This window comes from Phymastichus coffea, unplaced genomic scaffold, assembly GCF_024137745.1.
Source record: "Phymastichus coffea isolate CEN01 unplaced genomic scaffold, Cenicafe_Pcof_1.1 PCOF00040, whole genome shotgun sequence".
Lineage (NCBI taxonomy): Eukaryota > Metazoa > Arthropoda > Insecta > Hymenoptera > Eulophidae > Phymastichus > Phymastichus coffea.
In genome coordinates, this window is record NW_026706851.1 from 2,400,113 (window position 1) to 2,423,241 (window position 23,129).

The 23,129-nt window shown below is 31.5% G+C and overlaps 1 protein-coding gene and 1 pseudogene across 1 annotated transcript; both read left to right on the forward strand.

Annotated features, from left to right (window-relative positions):
• Positions 1-361: 361 nt before the first annotated feature.
• On the forward strand, positions 362-2,316 carry LOC131664063 (uncharacterized). The gene is made up of 6 exons (XM_058934920.1): positions 362-622; positions 688-806; positions 919-1,214; positions 1,302-1,888; positions 1,970-2,102; positions 2,177-2,316. Exons 1-6 carry the CDS (start codon positions 553-555, stop codon positions 2,256-2,258), a joined length of 1,287 nt encoding a protein of 428 aa, XP_058790903.1. The 5' UTR covers positions 362-552; the 3' UTR covers positions 2,259-2,316.
• Positions 2,317-18,858: 16,542 nt separating this feature from the next.
• On the forward strand, positions 18,859-20,421 carry LOC131664100 (dolichyl-diphosphooligosaccharide--protein glycosyltransferase subunit 1-like; annotated as a pseudogene).
• The last annotated feature ends 2,708 nt before the right edge of the window (positions 20,422-23,129 follow it).

Below are 23,129 nucleotides of genomic sequence, written 5' to 3' on the forward strand. Positions count from 1 at the left end.
TGATATTAACATTTTCAAAAATTCAATTTTTATAACATAACTTTTTCCTCTCAATGATATTCATTTTTATTTTTCTAGGAATTAGGAATATGTATTACTGATATCGTTAAAATGCTCCTTCCTTATCAAAGGAATTTAATATCACATCTTCTATCTGAAAGACTAGCATTATATTGCAATCAACTGTATGTATCATTTAGTTTATTAGTCTTAGTGGTGAAAGAACAATATCATATTTGCAAACCTATTCATGTAAGTTTAAAGTGATTTTAAAAATTATAGTCTCCATGCTACTGACGCATAAATAACTAATATATAGCAATCTGTATCCACCTATAGGTATAGTATGTTAGTGTAGGTCAGTGTCATGCAACAGAGCATGCATAGCAGTTCACTTCCCGCCAGAATTTTCATAGCGCCACTTGTATACCTATCTATCAAAGTATCAAACCATTCGTCGGACGCCGGCCGGTTAATTGTCCTTATAAAAGTTGCAAAACTAAATGTACGCAATTAAAATTGTACTCAAATTGCACTTTACATATCAGTACCATGGCAGAAAATGGACTGTATAGTTTGTTGCTTCGTATTGGTTATGAGGAGTACACATCGTTGTTTGAGGGTATCTTTAATTAAATTAAATTTCTTGTTGTAAAACGGTAGTTTGTGCATATAAAAAATTTGTAGCGAAAGATATAACGGTGGATACTTTGAAAAGTATATCTTTTACTGATGCCAAAAACATTCTTCCATCTGATGAATTGGATAAATTTTGGACTAGACACCAAGATTATTTTTCTAATCGCGTAAGTATACATTCACATAACCAAGTATAAATAAGCTTAGTGAAATGTGACTTAGTTTTGGTTTCTCAATGTTGATGATTAAGTCACTATTTACATAATAAATCTTATTTAGGTCTTGGAGCCCAGAACGAATAATCAGCACTTAAATGAAACCAACAGTACTCTAGACAAAACTATCAGTATAATACGCACATCAATACCAAACTTACCTTTACAAGAAGTCAATGAAAATGAAAGAGTTAATCGACTCTTTGTCACAGAAAACATTGACATTCACAAGATTTTGGATCAGACTTTTGAAGGAAAACATGTATTAAAGTGGTATTATCATAATCGCAGTCTCAATGTAACAAAAAGAAAAAAACTAGTGCATCTTGTCATGTGTGCAGTCCTTAGATTATGCAACAGGTAATAAATCCAATAATTGTTCAGTTACAATATAATTTCATATTTTATAAATAAGAGCGAATAAAAGATTTATCATTTCAAATGTAGAAAATTGGAAGAGCCTGATTTTATGATTCTCAGAAGAAAAATTGTTGAAGTTTTTCCTAACGAATTGGCCACCATATACTGCACCTTCTGTTGCAAAAAAAATGCTATTAACAATAAAGGACAGAAAGCTTTAGGAAAGATTTTAAATAAATACATCAATCTCAGGAGGTTACCTATTGGAATATATCAGCCTGAAGCCAGTGTACAACAAAATTATGAAAATAGTGATGAGGATGAACCTTCTGATTATGTTCAGCACAGTTTAAACTGGCTTCGCAATTTTGAAGAGCCATGGGACGATGCAAAAGAACATTGGAGTAATACTTATAAGTATAGACATCCAACAAATGAAGAAGCACCAAAGAAACGTGTGAACAGCACTTTTGATATATATTCCATATTGAAAACTCCAAAAGGTTATGAGTTATGGGAAATTGATTTTAAACTTAGTGGTATATGCCCAATTGACAATGCAATAGAAAATTTCAGCGATTTTGTCTCAAAGATTTCACAATATAGACCTTTACCAAATGATGATATAAGTGTTATATTGAAAGAGGGGTTAGAAAAAGAAAACTTGAAACAAGGTCTGTATGTTTGTACGTAAAACTTATTGTACTTATTATATAAATTTATGCTGTATTACATTTAGTCAAATATTTTTCCAGATTCAAGAACTTTCATTCAACTTTTACAATTATCCTTAATGTTTACTCCAACTGCTAGAATATCACAAGGTAAAAGAAAATACTGGAAGCCGTCTTGCTTGGAAAGTTTCGAAGGCATTTCACCCACGTTAAGGTTTTAATATTATTGAAATTTCCCATTCAATGGTGCAACATTTTTATATTATTCAATATTTTATTCATTAACAGGGTTATGGTGATATTCAGAGAACTAAAGAAGATAGGCGTATTTTTGCTTCCAGTAAAAATATCACTTTGCAGCCTTACGTGATTGCAGTAGGTGAAAATGACTATGAAGTGGAGTCATCTTATTTAATTGTCGATGATAATGAATATATGATTCCAACATTAAGTGGAGCCATTGACTGCTGTTTCAAGTCTTTTCACGCTTTCTCTGCTTTGTATCCACCTCAAAGTGAACATCTGTGGTTACTATTACAACTTGGCATATATCGCTTCCGTACTCGGTGGGACTCACGTGCTTTGAACGTTGAGGAGATTTTGAATGACATAAATTTGTCATTACCGGTTCTAAACAAAAAAATTGCCTAAAATATATTTAGATATTTTTGTTCTGCTGCTATATCAAAGATTTGAAGTTCGTTTTAGAATAGTTAGTTCTATTTCTTTTTAATTATAAGACTTTAAAAATGGGTATCGAATGTCCAGTATGCGAAGCAATTTTTTCCGAGATGGAAACTTTTTCAAAACATTTACAAGTCATTCATAAGGGTTGCTCTAAATTCACTTGTAAAATAACGAAATGTTTAAGATCTTTCAGTAAGATATCTAGTTTTGTTAAACACGCTAAAACTCATTTCTTGACGATAAATCAATCGCTGGTCGTTGATTTAGAAACAGTTCAAAACAAACAGAATGACGTAAATGTAGAAAAGTCTCCATTACTCGTAGATGGTGAAAATATCCCGTTAGATGTAGAAGTGCTCTTAGAAACAAATCGAAACTCACCAAAGATATTAAAACCACATACTATGGTTAATGTTTTAAGCGAGCCAAAGGATTGTGGTACAAAAATTGCAAAAGAAATAGATCTGCTCATTTCTAGTTTGTATGCGAAAACAAATTTACCGATAAAAATAATACTATTTATTATAACTGCATTTCAAAACTTTTACAATACCAATTTTGCTGATTCAATTGAAGCTTTGAATAATACTGGGATGAAATGTGATAGATTGAGTAAAGTTATAAATATTATGAAAAATTGTTTCCAAAATTATTCAAATCATCATAAAACATTAGTTTCTTTAAAATTATTATTCTATATTGAACCTAAAATGGTTCATGTTGCAAACGTTTTGAAGACAAAAAAAATTAGAAAGAAAAAAGTATACACTTCAATAAAAGTGAATGTTGTTAGTATCCCTTTGAAGCAAGTACTTAAAAATTTCTTAGAGCTACCAAAGGTTTATTCTTCTATTGTAGACTATATTGAAAAAAAAGAAAAATCTAATTGTCTGTGTTCAATATTTCAAAGCCAAAGATGGAAAAACATTAAAAGTAGATTTGTAGGAAAAATAGTACTTCCATTAACTATTTTTGGCGATGACTTTGAAATAAATAACTCACTAGGATCGCGGAAAGGATGTAGTAAATTACATGGCCTTTATTGTAGTATAACAGCAATTCCACCGGAATTTGCAAGTCAATTAGAAAATATATTGTTATTACAACTTTGTAGGTCTGAATTTAAAAAATTTGTAAAGCATTCATAGTTGTTTTATCCAGTTGTAGAGCAATTAAAAGATTTACAAAAAAATGGTGTCAGTATTACGGTAGGTGGTGAATTGTTAACTATATATTTCGATATCTTTAATTTAAGCGGCGATAACTTAGAATTACATACATTACATATTACATAGGACTTCATGAGAGTTTCAATTCCAATTTTCCTTGTCAAATGTATTATATGACAAAAAAAGACTGTGCGACTTCTTTGAAAGAAAATATTGATTTGTTGCGATGTACAGAAAAACATTTATTGGACATAAAAACAAAAGAAAATGGTGTTAAAGCGGAATGCGTCTTCTCTCAAATACCAGGTTTTGATATTTTTAAATGCGTTTCTTTTGATCCCATGCACGACTTGCTTGAGGGCATATGTAGATATGAACTTGGGGATATTTTATATCATTTTCTTTTTATTGATAACCTTTTTACTTTTGCAGTACTCCAAAAACGAATAGAACATTATTGCGATAAAGTTTCATCAAACGCACCGCCTCAGCTGAATGTCGAGCAAATTAAAAAAAAATGTATTATTTTGAGCGCTGCTGAGATGAAATTTCTAGTTAGCAATTTTACGTTTATTATAGGCGATTTAGTACCAGAAAAAAACGAAATTTGGAAATTGTATTTATCGCTAAGAAAAATCACTTTGTTAGTATTTGCTCTGGTTCTCACTGACAGAAGTATCAATGACTTGGAAAAAGAAATTTATAGCCATCATTCAAAATATCGTAAAATTTTCAAAAAGTCTCTTAAACCAAAACACCATCACTTGACACATTATCCTCGAATTATTAGATTGCTTGGTCTATTGCGTCAATTCTCATGCATGCGATTTGAAGGTAAACACAAACCATTGAAAGAAATGGCTAAATCGACCACATCAAGAGTTAATTCGTCGAAAACTTTAGCTGTGAGAAATCAATTAGAACTGAATTATCGTTTTCTTATGAGTCGCGGCTTTGAACGAAGTATCGATTGTGGCAAACAATTATTTTCAAGCGTTATATTTTTAAATAACTATAATGTGTTTAAAAGAAAATTAACAAAAAACATTGAAAGCAGCTATGTCCCTATTTCATGGGTTTTAGTTAATGGCATTAAATATACCGAAAACTCGGTTTTACTTTTAAATATTGAGGAAAGAGCTGTGCAATTTACCTCAATTATTAATGTTTTGGTTAACAAGGAAACTAATGATATCATTTTTTTGTGCCGAAAAATAAAAATTGTCCGTTACTGTCAACATTTTTGTGCATATGAGATCGAACTCGAAAATAAATATCACCAGGTTGCTTATAATAACTTACCTAAACAAGCAACTTATAACTTACAGAAAATGCCCAATTCGAAATGTTACGTATTGTATGATGTTTAATTCTTAGTTGAATAAATTATTTTGACAAACATATGGAACCATAGTATTTTTTATCCGTTCACACGTCAATTTAATTATTTTCTATCCCTTCTGCTCTAGAAATTTTAGAGCAGAAAAGTTGGTAATATAAAGCGACACTAGGTGGCTAATCTTAATTTACTATCTTTTCTGCGAGTGCATAGAAATTCTTTCCATTAGTATATAAGAAGCCTTAAGACCCCCATTATACAAAAAAATGGAGAGTTGGCGAATAACTCTCCTGATCGTTGCGAGCGTATATATATGTATGCGTTAGGAATTGCGTGCGAAATAATCTGTAGTCTTCTATATGTTTAAATTTGTATTCTGTGTGTATGTGGAGTTTATAATAGTCTGATCTGACCTCTCTTCCCCCTCTACCTCTCCCTCTCTCCCATTTCGAATATAACATTTTATTCAGATTAGAAAAAAAAATTTTATAGAGAATTTAGTTCGTTAGGTTGATACAAAAAAAGTTTTAAATGAATGAACCAATAACCTTACGTTAAAGCAAGCCATGCATGACATCGACTCAACGGAGGTTCTATCAAATGAACAGAGTACATGTATCAATTCAACAGAAGGGCGTCTGTAAAACTGATATATCGGGTGTCTTGAAACAACGAAGGAGTCTTTGTTGCTCCATTTTAACAGAGCGTCTGTTGTTGATTCAACCATACTTATTTCTCAGTGTATCTTTAAAGTTATTACTGGTAAATATTAGAATAGAGTCTGTCTTCACAATTGAAATAGTTACTTATTTGTGTAAAAAATAATTAATGTTTTTCCAGAGTATTTGCAAGAGCACAGTGTCTTTAAAGATAAAGTTCAGATTCAACAATGCATGGGAACTTGGGTAAGAAGAGCGTCGGATATAATCTCCAGCGCCCGAAGGCAATTAGAAAGACAGCAGCAGAGGCAGCAGGCATGTCGTCGTGAATAAGCGGAAATCCATGTAGATCATCTTGTTCGAGTTCAAGCTTTTTTTTTTTTTTTTTTTTTTTTATTTTATTTTATTTTTTTTGAGTTCAAGCTTTAATTACATTTTGTTTGCAAATTCCTTGATATTTCTAGAATTAATAATTTATTCAGCTCTTAAAGTATAAATTTAAGTATAATTTATATATTTAATTGTTGATTGGAAGTTTTTAATTTTTATCAATATAAAATATTCATGCTATTACACTATTGGAATTTCCCACATGGGATACCACATGGGATCCCACATGGGAACCTACATGGGATCTTATGCGGGATCCCGTATTGGATCCCATGTGGGATCCTTACCGGGAATTTGATAGGATTTCCCACATTGGATCCCACATAGGATCCCAAAAAATTCAGAAAATCTTCACAATCCCACATGGGATCCCTCATGGAATCCCACATGGGATTCCACATGCGGTACCAAAAAAAATTATTGATATAAGCGTATTTTCATTGATAATATCTCGAATAAATATTTTCAACATGCAATAATACTAATAATCACAATTTTAACTCATTACATTTTATTTTCTTAATGAAAAATCGAATTACAAATTTATTATTCAATAGTATTAAGTTGGAACTTATATCACTTTTAATATTCATAAGCTTTAATGCAGATACCAAATAAATTGTTTTTCTTTTCATCTTCGTGCGTCTTGTGTGGCGTAGCCGATATGTCGCTTGTATAATCCTTTCCAAGTCGCTGCCATAGCTCTAGTAGGATCGATGGCGTTGCAGCGTTTCATTAAGAGAACTGTAAGAAGAATAATATTAATTGGAAGCAACGATTAACATAGTTAACTTTAGTAGAATAACAATATTTTTATAACCTTTGATAATGCGTAATTCTCGACGGGACATTTCTTGTCTTTCTTTGTCATTAACTACTACCGTTGTTTTTATCTCGAAAATACATTTATTTGCCAATTCATGTGGTTGAAATAAACGCTTCAACAACAACCTCAAATATTTCGACGCAGATTTTCGTTGTGTATTTCAACCACATGAATTGGCAAATAAATGTATTTTCCGTCGAGAATTACGCATTATCAAAGGTTATAAAAATATTGTTATTCTACTAAAGTTAACTGTGTTAATAGTTGCTTCCAATTAATATTATTCTTCTTACAGTTCTCTTGATGAAACGCTGCAACGCCATCGATCCTACTAGAGCTATGGCAGCGACTTGGAAAGGATTATACAAGCGACATATCGGCTACGCCATACAAGACGCACGAAGATGAAAAGAAAAACAATTTATTTGGTATCTGCATTAAAGCTTATGAATATTAAAAGTGATATAAGTTCCAACTTAATACTATTGAATAATAAATTTGTAATTCGATTTTTCATTAAGAAAATAAAATGTAATGAGTTAAAATTGTGATTATTAGTATTATTGCATGTTGAAAATATTTATTCGAGGTATTATCAATGAAAATACGCTTATATCAATAATTTTTTTTTGGTACCGCATGCGGAATCCCATGTGGGATCCTATGAGGGATTCCATGTGGGATTGCGAAGATTTTCTGAATTTTTTGGGATCCCATGTGGGATCCAATGTGGGAAATCCTATCAAATTCCCGGTAAGGATCCCACATGGGATCCAATGCGGGATCCCGCATAAGATCCCATGTAGGTTCCCATGTGGGAAATTCCAATAGGGTACAATTTACATTACAAGCGCATTTTATTAAATAATTTTATTAATGTAATTTTTTCGCTCGTATTTAGAAGGTTATGTAAATGTGATATGAGTTACTGGTCAAATAATATTGTAAACTGAAACGTATAGAAACTAGTTTATTATATATAATAATTTTATAATCTATATAGGTAAGATGGAAGCATAATTGTTGAACGTGTTCTTTATACAGTAATTAGTTTATTTGGGTTATAACATAAAACTGTAATAAGTTATATGATGTGTTTCATTTGTTATGTAATTTAATTATATGGCCTGGAAAATAATTGTTTGATTTGAGATAGGAAAACTCGGTTCGATATTTGTAATCAAAAAAATATGTAGAAGCAAATGCTATTAGATCGTTTGTATATTCTGTTTGTTTTTTTTTTTTTTTTTTTTTTATTTAACGTCGCTCTATTTATGCTTCATCAGTGCTAATCAGCGACCACTGAAAAAAGTTTCATGTGCTTTGTTCTCAAACATATTCTGTTTGTATAAGATACAAATTTATTATAATAAAGATTATTAAATTTATTTTATAGCTTTTTTTCAATTATAACTAAACCTATATACCCTGCATTAAAAACAAATAAAAAAGTAATCTTGTTGTTGACTTCATGTCACCTTTTGAAGACAGCATTAAGACATCTTACACTCAAAGGTATACCTGGTAATTTACATTAAATTTAAAAACAAATATTGTAATTTGTACCCTCCTGTGAAGATGAATAAATCCTTTTTTCGTAGTAGAGCATGAAAATTCATATAACAATACGTCTTGCGCATGCGTCGCTATAGTACGATAAGATTTTTGCAGCGAAAATATTAAAAAAATTTTCTTACGGCGCAAAAATACTTCAATTGAACGAAAAGAAAATGTTAATGAACTTGAAACTAATTGTACCATTGGAAAAAAATTATTTTGTAATTTGTATTCATCTAAAAAGCGCAGAAAAGCCAGAAAATCATATCTTTAAAAATCGATTCTCTTGACGAGAAAATGTTGCAGTTCCGGAAAAAAACCACTCAAAGGTATGCCTGGTAATTTACATTACATTTAAAAACAAATATTTTAATTTGTACCTTCATGTGATGATGAATAAATCCTTTTTTTCCGTTGTGATACGGGAATTCAAATTAGCAAAACTTTTTGGTTTTTATACTTAATAGTGTAACGGTTGTTGATTTCTTCGGAAGTAAATCGTCGTCCGTTAGCAAAATCTATATGTCACCGCTGTTTTCCTCTTTTGGCTAGCTCTGTGCTGGACGCGCAACCTGAAAACGAGCGCGAAAGCACGAAACAACAAAGAAAAGCGATGGTCGAAGGTTCTTAGAAAACGTTGCGAGGGAGAAGGGAACGTAGAGAAAATTCGGGACTATCGAATGAATTTGCCGACTTGCTTAACATATTTCCAGCGAATTTATTCACTACTTATTTTCACATTAGCGCACATTCCACATTGCCCGAGAGATTCGCGACGCACAGCTTAATTATACGTACGCGTGAGAGAGAGACGGAAAATACGATTACGAATGGCACGCAGCCGACGCTGTTTACATACGCTTGCTTCCCGGAATTCTCGCACGCAATACTGTTACAACGAAGGAGACTTACGCGGGCGAACGCTGCTGCAGACAGCTACGCCTTGGGTCTCGAACCTAGCTATTCGACCGACGTCGCCCAGGGTCATCGGGGGTGAGTGTCCTCGGCCGGTTCTTATGGGTGGTGGACGACGTGTCGAACCCCTCGGCTCATGTGATAGCCTTGAATCGGCCCCCGTTGATCCTCGCTCGTTGTCGATTTTTCCGTGCACTCACAGCACTCGCTCCACACTGTTCTCGCTGGTCAGCCCACGGGATCGATTCTCCACTCGATTTTTTTCACACACAGAAAATAGAAGAATTCCGAGCGCGTGTTATCCGTTTGCCGGTTTCACGTGTTCTCTCAAGAGCCCGCGTGTCGTAGCTATCCCTCTCTCTCTTTCTCGCTGCGCGGGTCTTTTACGCATGGCGCGCTATTTCAAATATCGCTCATTTATTTCTTAACGAGCCCGCTCGTTACAATAGACAATAAAAAAAAACGTGTTATAAACCCGGATTTATTATTAATGCTATAATTAAAATACAGATTTATTAAAACGCAGACTATGTTTAATAGAACCTTCGTTTAATTTTAATAAATAAGCTGATTTAAAAAATAAACGTGTATGAAAATCTACTATTTTACATTACATTTACTTTCAATCCTATCAATATGAAATATATATATTACATCACTATGTTTGTTGAGTCGGTGAAAAATTGTGCTGTAAGAATCAAGTAAATGCGCAGGCATTTTGATGAGTAAAGCAAGGGTCGTCATTTTTTCGAAATTACTGCCTACATTCAAAACTGTGCACGTATGAAAAATCTAAAGTATATAGCAGTAACAAATCATTAAGTTTTATCTTCATTACAGTTCATTAGTACGAAATTTTATGATAGAAACTGCATAAAAAATTGCTAATAAACCGTTCCTATTCCATCGGCTATTTTCTCCATTATCTGTAGCACTTTATTGCTGGTTGAAGTAAAGAAGAAATTCGAGTAGAATTAATCGATTTAAATTCACATACAGTGCCGGTCAGCCACTTTTACCCCCCCACGGGCAAAATCAGGCCAACTTCAAAGTTTTATATCTCTGGTAGAAATTAACGTACAGAGACGCGCGTGGGTGCGTTTGAAAGGTCTTTCGGAGAGCTTCCAAATGATATGACTCACGGTTGCCATCGATTGTTTTTTTAAATTTTGCAACAATTATGCAAAATTGAAAATTCTGAAATTTTTTTATTATTTTTGACAGTTAGCCAATTTTGGAAAAAAAATCGTACGAAAATTTGAAGTACACCATTTTTTAGCTATTACCAAGTCCTATCTGAATCACTCATCAAAAATTTATTTTCGTCAAATATGACGCGCGCACGGGCATTTTTTCCTGGAAGTGACAGTTTTTTTCAACATTTTTTATCTCCGTCAAATTGTAACAATCGAAAAAAATTTTATAGGAGAAAAAATGTTTGTTTTTTCACGTAGAATACTGCAATAATTTTTTTTTCGGTTTTTCGAAAAATTTTTTTTTTCGGTTTTTTTCAATTTTTTTTTCTCACAGTCGGTACGCTAAAAAGATGAGAAACCACAAAAAAAATTTTTTTCCAGCCATTCAATAATACTACATAACAAGTATCGTAAATTACATAAAAAAAAAAATCTTTTTTTTTTCGACCTTGAAAAATAATTTAATTAAACCGAAAAAAAAAATTTTTCGAAAAACCGAAAAAAAAAATTATTGGAGTATTTTACGTGAAAAAACAAACATTTTTTCTCCTATAAATTTTTTTCGATTGTTACAATTTGACGGAGATAAAAAATGTTGAAAAAAACTGTCACTTCCAGGAAAAAATGCCCGTGCGCGCGTCATATTTGACGAAAATAAATTTTTGATGAGTGATTCAGATAGGGCTTGGTAATAGCTAAAAAATGGTGTACTTCAAATTTTCGTACGATTTTTTTTCCAAAATTGGCTAATTGTCAAAAATAATAAAAAAATTTCAGAATTTTCAATTTTGCATAATTGTTGCAAAATTTAAAAAAACAATCGATGGCAACCGTGAGTCATATCATTTGGAAGCTCTCCGAAAGACCTTTCAAACGCACCCACGCGCGTCTCTGTACATTAATTTCTACCAGAGATATAAAACTTTGAAGTTGGCTTGATTTTGCCCGTGGGGGGGTAAAAGTGGCTGACCGGCACTGTATCTTGTTCCAAATTAAACATAGGTTTTACAGTACACATTATAAATATCATGTTTATGAAAATGATTGTGAGAATTGCCGAATTTTATTTAATGTTGAATTCTTTATTATATAAATTGTGACGGTAAACGTCAAATTAGCGCTGATTATTTAACTTAATTGCTGTCTGTGAGGGCAGCACCTGTCGGGGGGACAAAATACGTAACGAAGGAATTCGGCACGCGAGCAGACGGAACGCGCGCGATTGAAATCGAACTAGTGAAGCTTAGACCATCATAGTGTCCGCCCTCTTTCGCTATTGTTATCGCCGATTCACGTGTCCTTGACGACTACACGCCAGATCAGTGATATTCAGCTTGTGTCAGATAGCCGTGACAGCTACCCCGAGGTGCCAGACATCCACTGGCTTGATTGCAGAGGAAGGAGAGCACGAGCTGTCGGAAATGTGTGTGAGGTTTCGCCATCGAGGGCGAAACCACAACGTGCGCGAACTCGCGACTCGCGAAAGAAACAATAAAAACAGTTCCGCTCTGTGCGAGGTATTTGTGACTTCTCCGATCGCCTGCAAATATAAGGTAAGCTGGCCAGCTTAAACTCGCGATCGCGGTTATCTAATTGACGAATAAATATCATTCCCAAAGCGTGCATGTAATAGCGTCTCTATTAACGAAGAACAGCGAGCGTACCAGCAAAGCGTGTTGCCGATGAGTGAGCGTGAACGTAAACAAACGCGCGGGCCGACCTTCTGTAGAGTATGAGGGATAATAAAAGATCCAATTTATATTACTAACAAGTGTTTTCTTTGATTCTCTCATATCTTATAGCTTCCACTCACTCCCGATTGATTATAGGTTATTTACACCTTCCTCGATAAGACGAATTACTGGTTGACTGGCGACTATCTTTACATGCTCTCCGTTTCGTATACTGAGCATAATTAATTACGCGCGTCCTTTTAGAGTATTTACGCGCATAAAATAATTAAACGGTTTTACCCCGTTACAAAATATATAAATAGACAATTTTCATTCAAGAAACAATATTGGTTGTATATCATAGCCATTATAACGTGAGCTTTGTAGTAGACAATAAGAAGTAATAATTAAGCATCGATACAATATGAACATTTTTATAATCTACGACGTCGTGTAAAATAGAAAAATAAGAACATTATTCCTACTCGTGACTGTCTTATAATATGCAATCCAAGTATTACAAAAATTCGCTTGCATTAAAATATATTGATTTCCATCACAATTATTTAGAATATGAAGTTCATTTGTAAAAATTATTATGACGCAAGCTGCGTCTTTATCTTGTCAATTATCTGCTGTAACTTTGAAGACTCATATAATAACACTCGCCTGTATGGGGTCATTATTTTATAATCACCTTACTTCTATGCACGAGAAAGATCGTTATCCGAATCTTTCTCAATGGAAAATTCAAAGCTAAAAGTAGCTTTCTCTGCAAAAATCTTTTCCTCTGGATTATTATTATAATATTTGGTTCTTATGGAGTACTACATCTTTACGTTTGTTATTCTTTTTGCATTCTATTATACACTATATTATCTGCTCTCTATTAGGAACATATTCAGATTCTCCTTTAAGTTTTTCTGCTGAAATTGTTAAAAAATAATTAGACCATTTATTTTGTTAAAAGATAGATTAGAAGTAGTGTATATGAATATTCTTACCTAATTCTGCAACTACTGTAGTAGTATTTTTTTAAGCTTGATTGACATTTTTGATAGATGACAGAAAAGACTTGACATCTAATTTAATAATCTGACAGTATAATAAAGCTCTTTATTATATTTCTATCCTGAATTCTTGAACTATATACCATAGAGAATAAACAGCCTTGCATTGCATTTATAATGATAATAAATATGTTATTGATTGATAATAATGAAAATTATACATTATATAAAAATTTCCAGTTGAATTCTATTTCTGTAGCTTTTTCGAATCTAGAAACAAATGCTATTTTTTTACTCAAGATAACCATTATATTACCCTTTACGTAATAAAAAATTTTATATTTTCCAATATTCTTAGTTGTAAGAAGAGAACGATCATTATCATTATCAGATCATTTACATTGGTCCGCCTATTTTAATTTTTAAATTAAAGCCTGCTAGGAAAAATTGTAATAGCATAATCAAAATTTCCGCGTTTGAATTTTGAATTTTGGCGCGCAAATTTCAATAGTTAAATCGTATGCTTCAGCTTGTATTAAAAAATTTTTTATCACTTTTTTAACAATAACTGTATTAGTAATGAAAGTATTAATTTTTTTAACATAATAATTAATTAAATTAATATATATTATAGATATTGAAATATAATGTAATTTAATACTTCTCAGCAAAACATTTTTTAGAATCAACGTACTAAAACAATTGAAAACGAAAGAATGCGAATATTCTGTACGCAAAAGAATACGTTGTGTTGTACGAATATTATTGAAGGAGAGGCATCGTTTAGTGTAATAGTGATTTCAATTGAATATTAATGAAAGAAATTTAATATTAATGAAAGGCATGCTTTAGTGTAACAGTGATTTCAAGTAATAAATAGTTGTTATTAAGTATAGTGATAATAATATTTTAAATAGTTCAAAATTTGTGTTATAAGATTATAGTTGCATAATAAAAGTATGGTAATAAGATTATAGTTGCATAATAAACTAATTGTGGAGTTTAATTTGTTCTTAAAATACCTGTTCTTTATAAAATAACTTTAATTTCCTTATTAAAAAAATGGTTGGAAGAAAACCATCGATTTTGCCAGTAGTAATTAAAAATGAAATTATAGATCACGCTATTTATAATGAATTTAATAAATTAAAGGATAAAAATAATCAAGTGTGGAAAGATATCAGTAGTGCTTTTAAAGACGATATCAATTTTAAGAGTATTTATTTAATGGTGCTACAAAATCGTCATGGTATAAAAACGTTTTACGATGAAACAAAAGGCATAAATTTTGCAAATAATACATATGAAACTGGCAAAGAAGAATTTAATATAAGTGATAAAATTGATCTAATTGAAAACAAGTTATTGATTTGTGAATCAAGAAAAGTAATGAAAAAACTGTCGATGAAGTATTAACAATAGATAATAGTACACTCGAATTCCAGATAGTTCTTAGCGAAAACGAATGAACATCAGTTAAGCCAATTGAAAAAATATTCCAAGATGGTACTGTCAAACAAATCATGCAAGAAGGTTGGGGTGATATTTTAATGCAGAAAATTTGGAAAATAAGCATAAGCAAAAATAAAAAAATCCCTTGTGCTTTTTATTTTCACAATCACCACGTAGGTAAGAAATACTTTTTCTCCGCAAAAGGATCCTGCAATGAATGCAAAATAAGTTTAACAATAATTTTGATAAATGAGCCAACTTTGGGACCTGTTTTTTTTGAAGTTGTTGCAAATAACATGAAATTTAATATACCACATAGTAATTGTAGACGCCTAATCGGACCAAAAAGAGATGAAATAAAAAAAGAATTATTGCACCAATTACCAAGAAAATGGCAAAGAGAAAAAACCAAAACACTTATTAATAGTAATAATACCAACCCTCCACAGCTCTACAAGTTACCATCTCTTCAAAAAGCAAGAATAGATGCCAAAAATGAGGAATTGGGAATCATTAAAGGTCAGACTCTATTTGAATCATTTGCATATTTAAAAGTGAATAATCCCTATGGGCACTACATTAGGGACATTGGATACGATTCCTTTTTTGTTTTATTTTGGTCCTAACAATAAGTTGATCTTTATAATGATACTTTGAAGAATTTAGAAAATTCCATATCATCTGACTCTACAGGATCAGTTTGTAGATCAATCAAAAGACTAGGACCAAAAGATAGACATATCTTTTTAACAATCTTGACTACTCACGTAGAAAAGAAGATTGTACCACTATCTCAAATGATCTCCGAACGAAATTATGCTAACGTTATTAGTTATTGGATTCGTGAGTTTTTAAGATCAGGAGCTGAAAAACCTCGCCGAATGGTCACAGACCATGGCATGGGATTGAGAAACGATTTATGCTTAGGACTAAACAATGTTACATTTAAACAATATAATAATATATGTCTGTTGCTTTTAAAAGGTGAATTAAAGAGTCATACATTGTATACACAAATGGCAACAGATATATCTCATTTAGTCCATCTCATAGAGCGTTGGCCGAATTTCACGAAAATGCCTTCAAAAGTGCAACAATTATACAGACATTGTTTAGGTATTCTATCTACAATCGACAGTTTGCTGAACTTTGAAATATTTTTTAAAGTTGTAATCACACTTGCATATAGTAAAACATGCAACAGTGACTGTACTAAAGCTTTTGGTTTAATAATAAAATTGATCAAATCATTTGAGTTCGATGACAATATTAAATCAAGAACAACAGAAAATGAAGACTTAAATGTAGTTATAGTAACTGAAAAAAACTATAAAGAAGAAGATAACAAAAGCATAAATGGACTCATTGACAGTATAGGTTTACAAAACCTTACGGATAATGAGTTTCTTCTAGATAATGATTATTGTTATCCTTCTTTTGCGGAAAAGTTAATTGAACTTTGTCATGAATTTCCTTGCTGCACAAATACTACGCTGAAAATATTTGGAATCGAAGAGAAAGTTGCTACATCATCAAGAAGTGAAGCTACATTTAGGGATGTCAAAGACAACGTTTTGTATAACAGAGTACCAATAAGGTCAGATAAATTTGTTTTGGAATATTGCAAAAACATAGATTCAGATGTGAAAATGAGAAGAAGCGAATTGAATAATTTAATCTTGAAAAAAATAAATGAAAAAAGACAAGTAAATATACAAAAGAGTAGATGCAGCAGTTATCTTTTTGAAAGTGATAAATGGAAAAAATTTGGTCAAACAACTTATCCATTGCAACTGCAATTTGAACAGTCCATCGATGATTGTGAGGTAGATGGAATTTCATTGAATGTTAGTAACGTTGGTAGTGTTGATAGTAATCTAAAATCCGTGGATCAGCTCTCTGTTATTCCTTCTTCTCATCAACTGACAGCTACTTCTTCACCTATAGATTCAAAGATTGAATTATTTAAGAAAATCGAAATAGAAACAAATCATAATTATGTTAAAAATATGAAGCCAGTATGAATGCACCACAGAACATCAAGAGTGTAGACTGTGTGGGTATTCCAAGATGATGAAAAAACCAGTGACACCTCTTCCAAAGACATCCATTGCTAAAATAAATAATTATGAGAATTTAGAAGAACAATTGAATATCTATTTTTCACAAAAGATTTACCAGTGTCAAAATTGTATGGAAAAAGGACTGGTATGTACAAATATTTTAGGACCTTATCTATGGATAGATGTGGAGAATGCATACCAAAGTTTAAATAGAAATGAATCTACAATATCTACTTATTTATCTGATTTAATAGTACATTTGGCAATTCAAAATCAAAAATTTATTTTATGTGGTGCAATTGAATACAGACCAGGACATTTTGTGGCACATTGTTACAATGCCAAATATAAGTATTGGGAAGAAAAAAACGACCTGCATGAATGTTCCATTAAATATTATAAAAATTTTCCAAAGATAAAGATTGCCAGCATTCTTTATGTTAGATGGGAAAATGATGTGAAATACTAATTAAATTACCTTGTAAGAGAACGTTAAATATAGTAATAATTGTTTATAATAAAATAGTGTCTACCTCGAATGTTACATGAAAATAGCCAAAACTAGAGAACAGCTATACCACTTCACTGCAGATTGCTAGAAAATGGATATTACTTCATGATTTCTACAATTAGTTATATGAATTTTTCCAGCTTTAATCACAATTGCACTAGAACTGAAGTAAACCTGAAATGAAAAAACTATTCAGCAAAGCATCTAAACTTTTATCTATAATAATAGTTGTTAATTCTCTAATTCAAATTATTGAAAAAATTGTCTAAATTTGCAAATTATATTTCCACCATCTTAAGGACTTAAAATATTAATTATATATTTCACAGCTTATTCTCACTTCTATCCACATTTTATACCATAAACCACAGTACACAGTTGACAGTATACACTTCAGCGTCACAGCTTTCATATACTGATGCACTCCGATGACTCCGATATGACGCTAAGAAAGTCATTTTTATATAGTCGTAGCGCATCTATGTCATTCATACAACTACACCTAGCGACAGCGATGTGAAGAATCGTATTCATGCAGCGATGAGAATCCGATGTTTAACCCAGGAGTATGAAAAACTGAATTTTTCTAGATAGCCGTGATGCCTCTAGGTCTCTTTTATAACCATGGCCGTACTGCTGTCGGCTGTTGTTCCAGTCCATCGTTCCAACGTTTGAGTTGTTTTGAAAAAGAGGTTAATAGCAGACTATTGAACTTTGTTGTTTTTTAACATAGATTTTTATTTGTTGTACTTGATAAATACACAAGATGATAATTTTTAAGCAATCTGTAACGTTTTTTCTGTAAGTTATATGAAAGGTTAGATTTTTCCTTGCGAGTTTTTATGTTCTTATTTGAAAGTGATTATCAACAAAATTTTGTGCAGACTTTTGAAATAAGTTTTGCAAAATAAATATTACAATATTCACACCACTTGATCAAGTGAAAAATAGGCATCTTTACGGTTTGATGCTGTGAGTTGTGAAATAGCTTTTACGTGTACAAGTTCTGTGTATTATTCAGTTCAACGCTGGGACTTATTCAAAGGTGACAATGTTTATTTTGATTTTGATAATAATGCATTATGAATCCATGAATGTCATGAATTTCCTATAAGTTTTAGGCACATTATCTACCACAGTGTATTACTATATTTAACGTTCTCTTACAAGGTAATTTAATTAGTATTTCACATCATTTTCCCATCTAATATAAAGAATGCTGGCAATCTTTATCTTTGGAAAATTTTTATAATATTTAATGGAACATTCATGCAGGTCGTTTTTTTCTTCCCAATACTTATATTTAGCATTGTAACAATGTGCCACAAAATGTCCTGGTCTGTATTCAATTGCACCACATAAAATAAATTTTTTATTTTGAATTAATCAATGTTTCTCTCAATGTTTAAAAATAGGTGTTTCGGAGTAGACAGCCCGTATTTACATACCTCATTATTTACAATTTTTTATTCGTTCTTTGAATACCTTTGATGTGATGATACAAAAGTTGGAATTTGTATTTGATGCCAAGTAAAAGGACATATTTGAGTTACATATCTGCATTGCTCAGAGAGTATGACAGACCGGAGCTCAAAGTCGAAGTTAAAGATACATAAAGGAACAAAAGCCATTCTGACATTGGTCAAATATGTAGGAAACCTTTATATGTTTATGCCATACTCTGTCAACAAACAAACTACCATGGTCTTTGTACCTTTTAGAAGTATTGAAAACTACACGAATATTAAACCAATTACTCCCAATGATTCTACATTACTTATGGTCCTTATAATAAAAAAGTTTCTTTCGTACAAGAAAAATTAACAGTACATTTTGAAAACAACAATAAATTTTTAACTGTTAAGAAACTTGAAAGAAGTATTGAGATATCTCACTAGGGCAACATTGCTGTGGAAGAAACTATTGAATTACTACATACAAGAGGACTGTTAAAAGGTTTGTCAATTTAATTTTTGTCTTATTTCATTGAAATGAAATAGAAAAAAAAATTAATTGTTTAATGATAGTCTTTTGTGGTTAATTTTCTTGTGTTGTAATATAAAGTTTCTAGTTATAAAAATACCAAAAAATCTAATTTATTCATTTTAGGTTATTTTTCCTTGTATGAATATACAAGAGACTCAAACTAAAAATAAACAAATATATAAAGTTTTGACACAGTTTTACCAGGTCATGTTTCAGATATATACTATAGATATCAAATCGGTAATATTTATACTTCTCACAACCGAAATAAGAAAGATTAAGTTGAATTAAACTTGTGACTTCATTTTCCACTTTTTTGTGGATGAAAGAATTGCTACATGACTAGATGTAATGTACATAGTTATGAATATTTATACAATTATATAAATAAATACATTATTGACATGAGATTAATAGATCACATATATACTATATATGATGATTGGTTATCAACGATATGGTTATTATGATCATCCTGCCAAAAGGATTTCATAGTATTATTTTAGAATTGCAATATGAAAGCTAATTGGTTAACTGATTCAATTCATTATACCTACCTAAATACCAACAGAAACAAAAAATAATTTAGTTGGAAGTCCTATTCAAAACTTTAGATTAGAATATACATTTTCTAGAACAGTAGCTAGAACAGCATTACGAAAGCTATCGATGTTACAAGAGCCTTTTTTAGTAGCTGTAAACCCGCTGTCTTTCATTCATACTTGTGATTATTTAAATGTGTTTAGATTTTTCTATAGATAAAAATTTGATTTGGGAAAGTAAACTGCAAGTTGCTGATCAACGTGAAAAAATTTTAGCTGTACAAAATAGAAGAATTGTATTTTATAACGATTTAGACGATCGATTGAATTACTTGAAAACATAAAGATGTTTAATCTTTTCTGTCAACAATCGAAAATGTCCATTAAGCTTATAAAAATACTACTACAGTAGTTGCAGAATTAGGTAAGAATATTCATATACACTACTTCTAATCTATCTTTTAACAAAATAAATGGTCTAATTATTTCTTAACAATTTCAGCAGAAAAACTTAAAGGAGAATCTGAATATGTTCCTAATAGAGAGCAGATAATATAGTGTATAATAGAATGCAAAAAGAATAACAAACGTAAAGATGTAGTACTCCATAAGAACCAAATATTATAATAACAATCCAGAGGAAAAGATTTTTGCAGAGAAAGCTACTTTCAGGTTTGAATTTTCCATTGAGAAAGATTCGGATAACGATCTTTCTCGTGCATAGGAGTAAGGTGATTATAAAATAATGACCCCATACAGGCGAGTGTTATTATATGAGTCTTCAAAGTTACAGCAGATAATTGATAAGATAAAGTCGCAGCTTGCGTCCTAATAATTTTTACAAACGAACTTCATATTCTAAATAATTGTGAAGGAAATCAATATATTTTAATGCAAGCGAATTTTTGTAATTCTTGGATTGCATATTATAAGACAGTCGCGAGTAGGAATAATGTTCGTATTTTTCTATTTTACACGACGTGGTAGATTATAAAAATGTTCATATTGTATCGATACTTAATTATTACTTCTTATTGTCTACTACAAAGCTCACGTTATAACGGCTATGATATACAACCAATGTTGTTTCTTGAATGAAAATTGTCTATTTATATATTTATATAATAAAGAATTCAACATTAAATAAAATTCGGCAATTCTCACAATCATTTTCATAAACATGATATTTATAATGTGTACTGTAAAACCTATGTTTAATTTGGAACAAGATATGTGAATTTAAATCGATTAATTCTACTCGAATTTCTTCTTTACTTCAACCAGCAATAAAGTGCTACAGATACATGGAGAAAATAGCCGATGGAATAGGAACGGTTTATTAGCAATTTTTTATGCAGTTTCTATCATAAAATTTCGTACTAATGAACTGTAATGAAGATAAAACTTAATGATTTGTTACTGCTATATACTTTAGATACTTCAAAGATTTTTCATACATGCACAGTTTTGAATGTAGGCAGTAATTTCGAAAAAATGACGACCCTTGGTTTACTCACCAAAATGCCTGCGCATTTACTTGATTCTTACAGCATAATTTCTCACCGACTCAACAAACATAGTGATGTAATATATATATTTCATATTGATAGGATTGAAAGTAAATGCAATTTAAAATAGTAGATTTTCATACACGTTTATTTTTCAAATCAGCTTATTTATTAAAATTAAACGAATGTTCTATTAAACATAGTGAAAGGGACGGGAGTGAGCAGAAAGGGGTTTGTAGGTTGATTGATCCAAAGAACTTCTTTTTGTTTTAATGATATTTTATTAACAACACTCTGAACAAAATCTGCCTATATTGTACGCGTGATAAACAAAAATTGAAGATCGGTCTGAGTCGAGTCGCTTCTTTATTCCATCCTCCCCAGAGCCGAGTTTAGACCTTTTCCGACCCCTGGGCCAAAAAGACGGCGGGGCCTACTTAAGGCGGATGATTTGCCAAGAAATTTTCGAAATGATTTTCTTAAACTATTTAGGTGAAAAAAAAAACAACATTTATATCCAATCTTATTTATTATTTTAGAACATTCTTTTTCTCTCGCTTTTATTTAAAAACATTTCTTTCTAATTTTTTTATTGACAAATTCTTCTATAATTTCTTTAAAATCTATTGTCTCTAATAATTCATTCTCAATACATAGAAGACTGTACTCATTCAAACGTTTTTGAGACATGGTAGTGCGGTGCTCGTCTTTAATTAATTTGAGTCTTGAAAAAGATCTTTCTCCACTAGCGCTGGTTGGCATAATACTCAACAAAATTCTTAGTGAAATTTCAACATTCGTAAAAACCTTAAAGAGATTCTGGTCATACATAAATTTGTAAATTTCACCGATGCACACTTTTCCTTTGAATTCAGCTTTGATTGACAGATAACTCTTGAAGTGAACAAACTCTGAAGCTATATTTGCGCTGTCCAAATCCTTTGGATAGTATTCACATAATTTCTCAGCTGATTTTTCAATCCCATTGTCATCTAAATCCAAAATATCTATAATGAAAGAAAATCTTTCCAACAAAATTTTGTATTGCTCACTTCTGCGAGATAATTCAGCTGACAGCCTATCGATTGCTACGAAGAAAACTTCGACTTTGAATTTTTCTTTCCCCTGCAAAACTGTATTTTCTGACGAGTTACTTGGATGCTCAATTCTGGTACTTATTCTTTTAGCGCGTTTATTCATGGTTTTATAGGTTTCAGTGCTTACTAATTTTTTAGCTTCAGCTTCGTAGTGGTCAAATTTCGTTCGCAAGCTTTTTACAAAAACTTCCAACGACGTAAGTAATTCTACAGTAACAGCCAGATGCGCACTCTCTTTTTGTAAGACTGTGGATGTTTTATTCATACGAGCTAATACTTCATTCCAGAAAATCGTGAGAAAAGCTGTTTCTATTTCATTCATTTTGCTGAGTAAACAGGAAGCTTGGTGCTGAGCATCTTTGTCCAACCTATCATCGTCTTTTAAGAATGTCAAGGTTTCTATAACTTTAGGATAACCTTCTTTCAATGCATGAACAGCGTCTGCTCTTTCAGACCAACGCGTACCACACAATGCCTTCAATACTAAAGTTATATTTTGACAATTCAAAACATTCCATCGATACGGCGAAGCCGAGAGAAAAACGTACAGACCCTGTACATGGTTGAAAAATGATATCAGTTCAACGTGGCAAGAACATGAATGTACGCCAACTAAATTCAACGAATGGCAAGAACAACCAACAAAAACGGCTTCGGGACA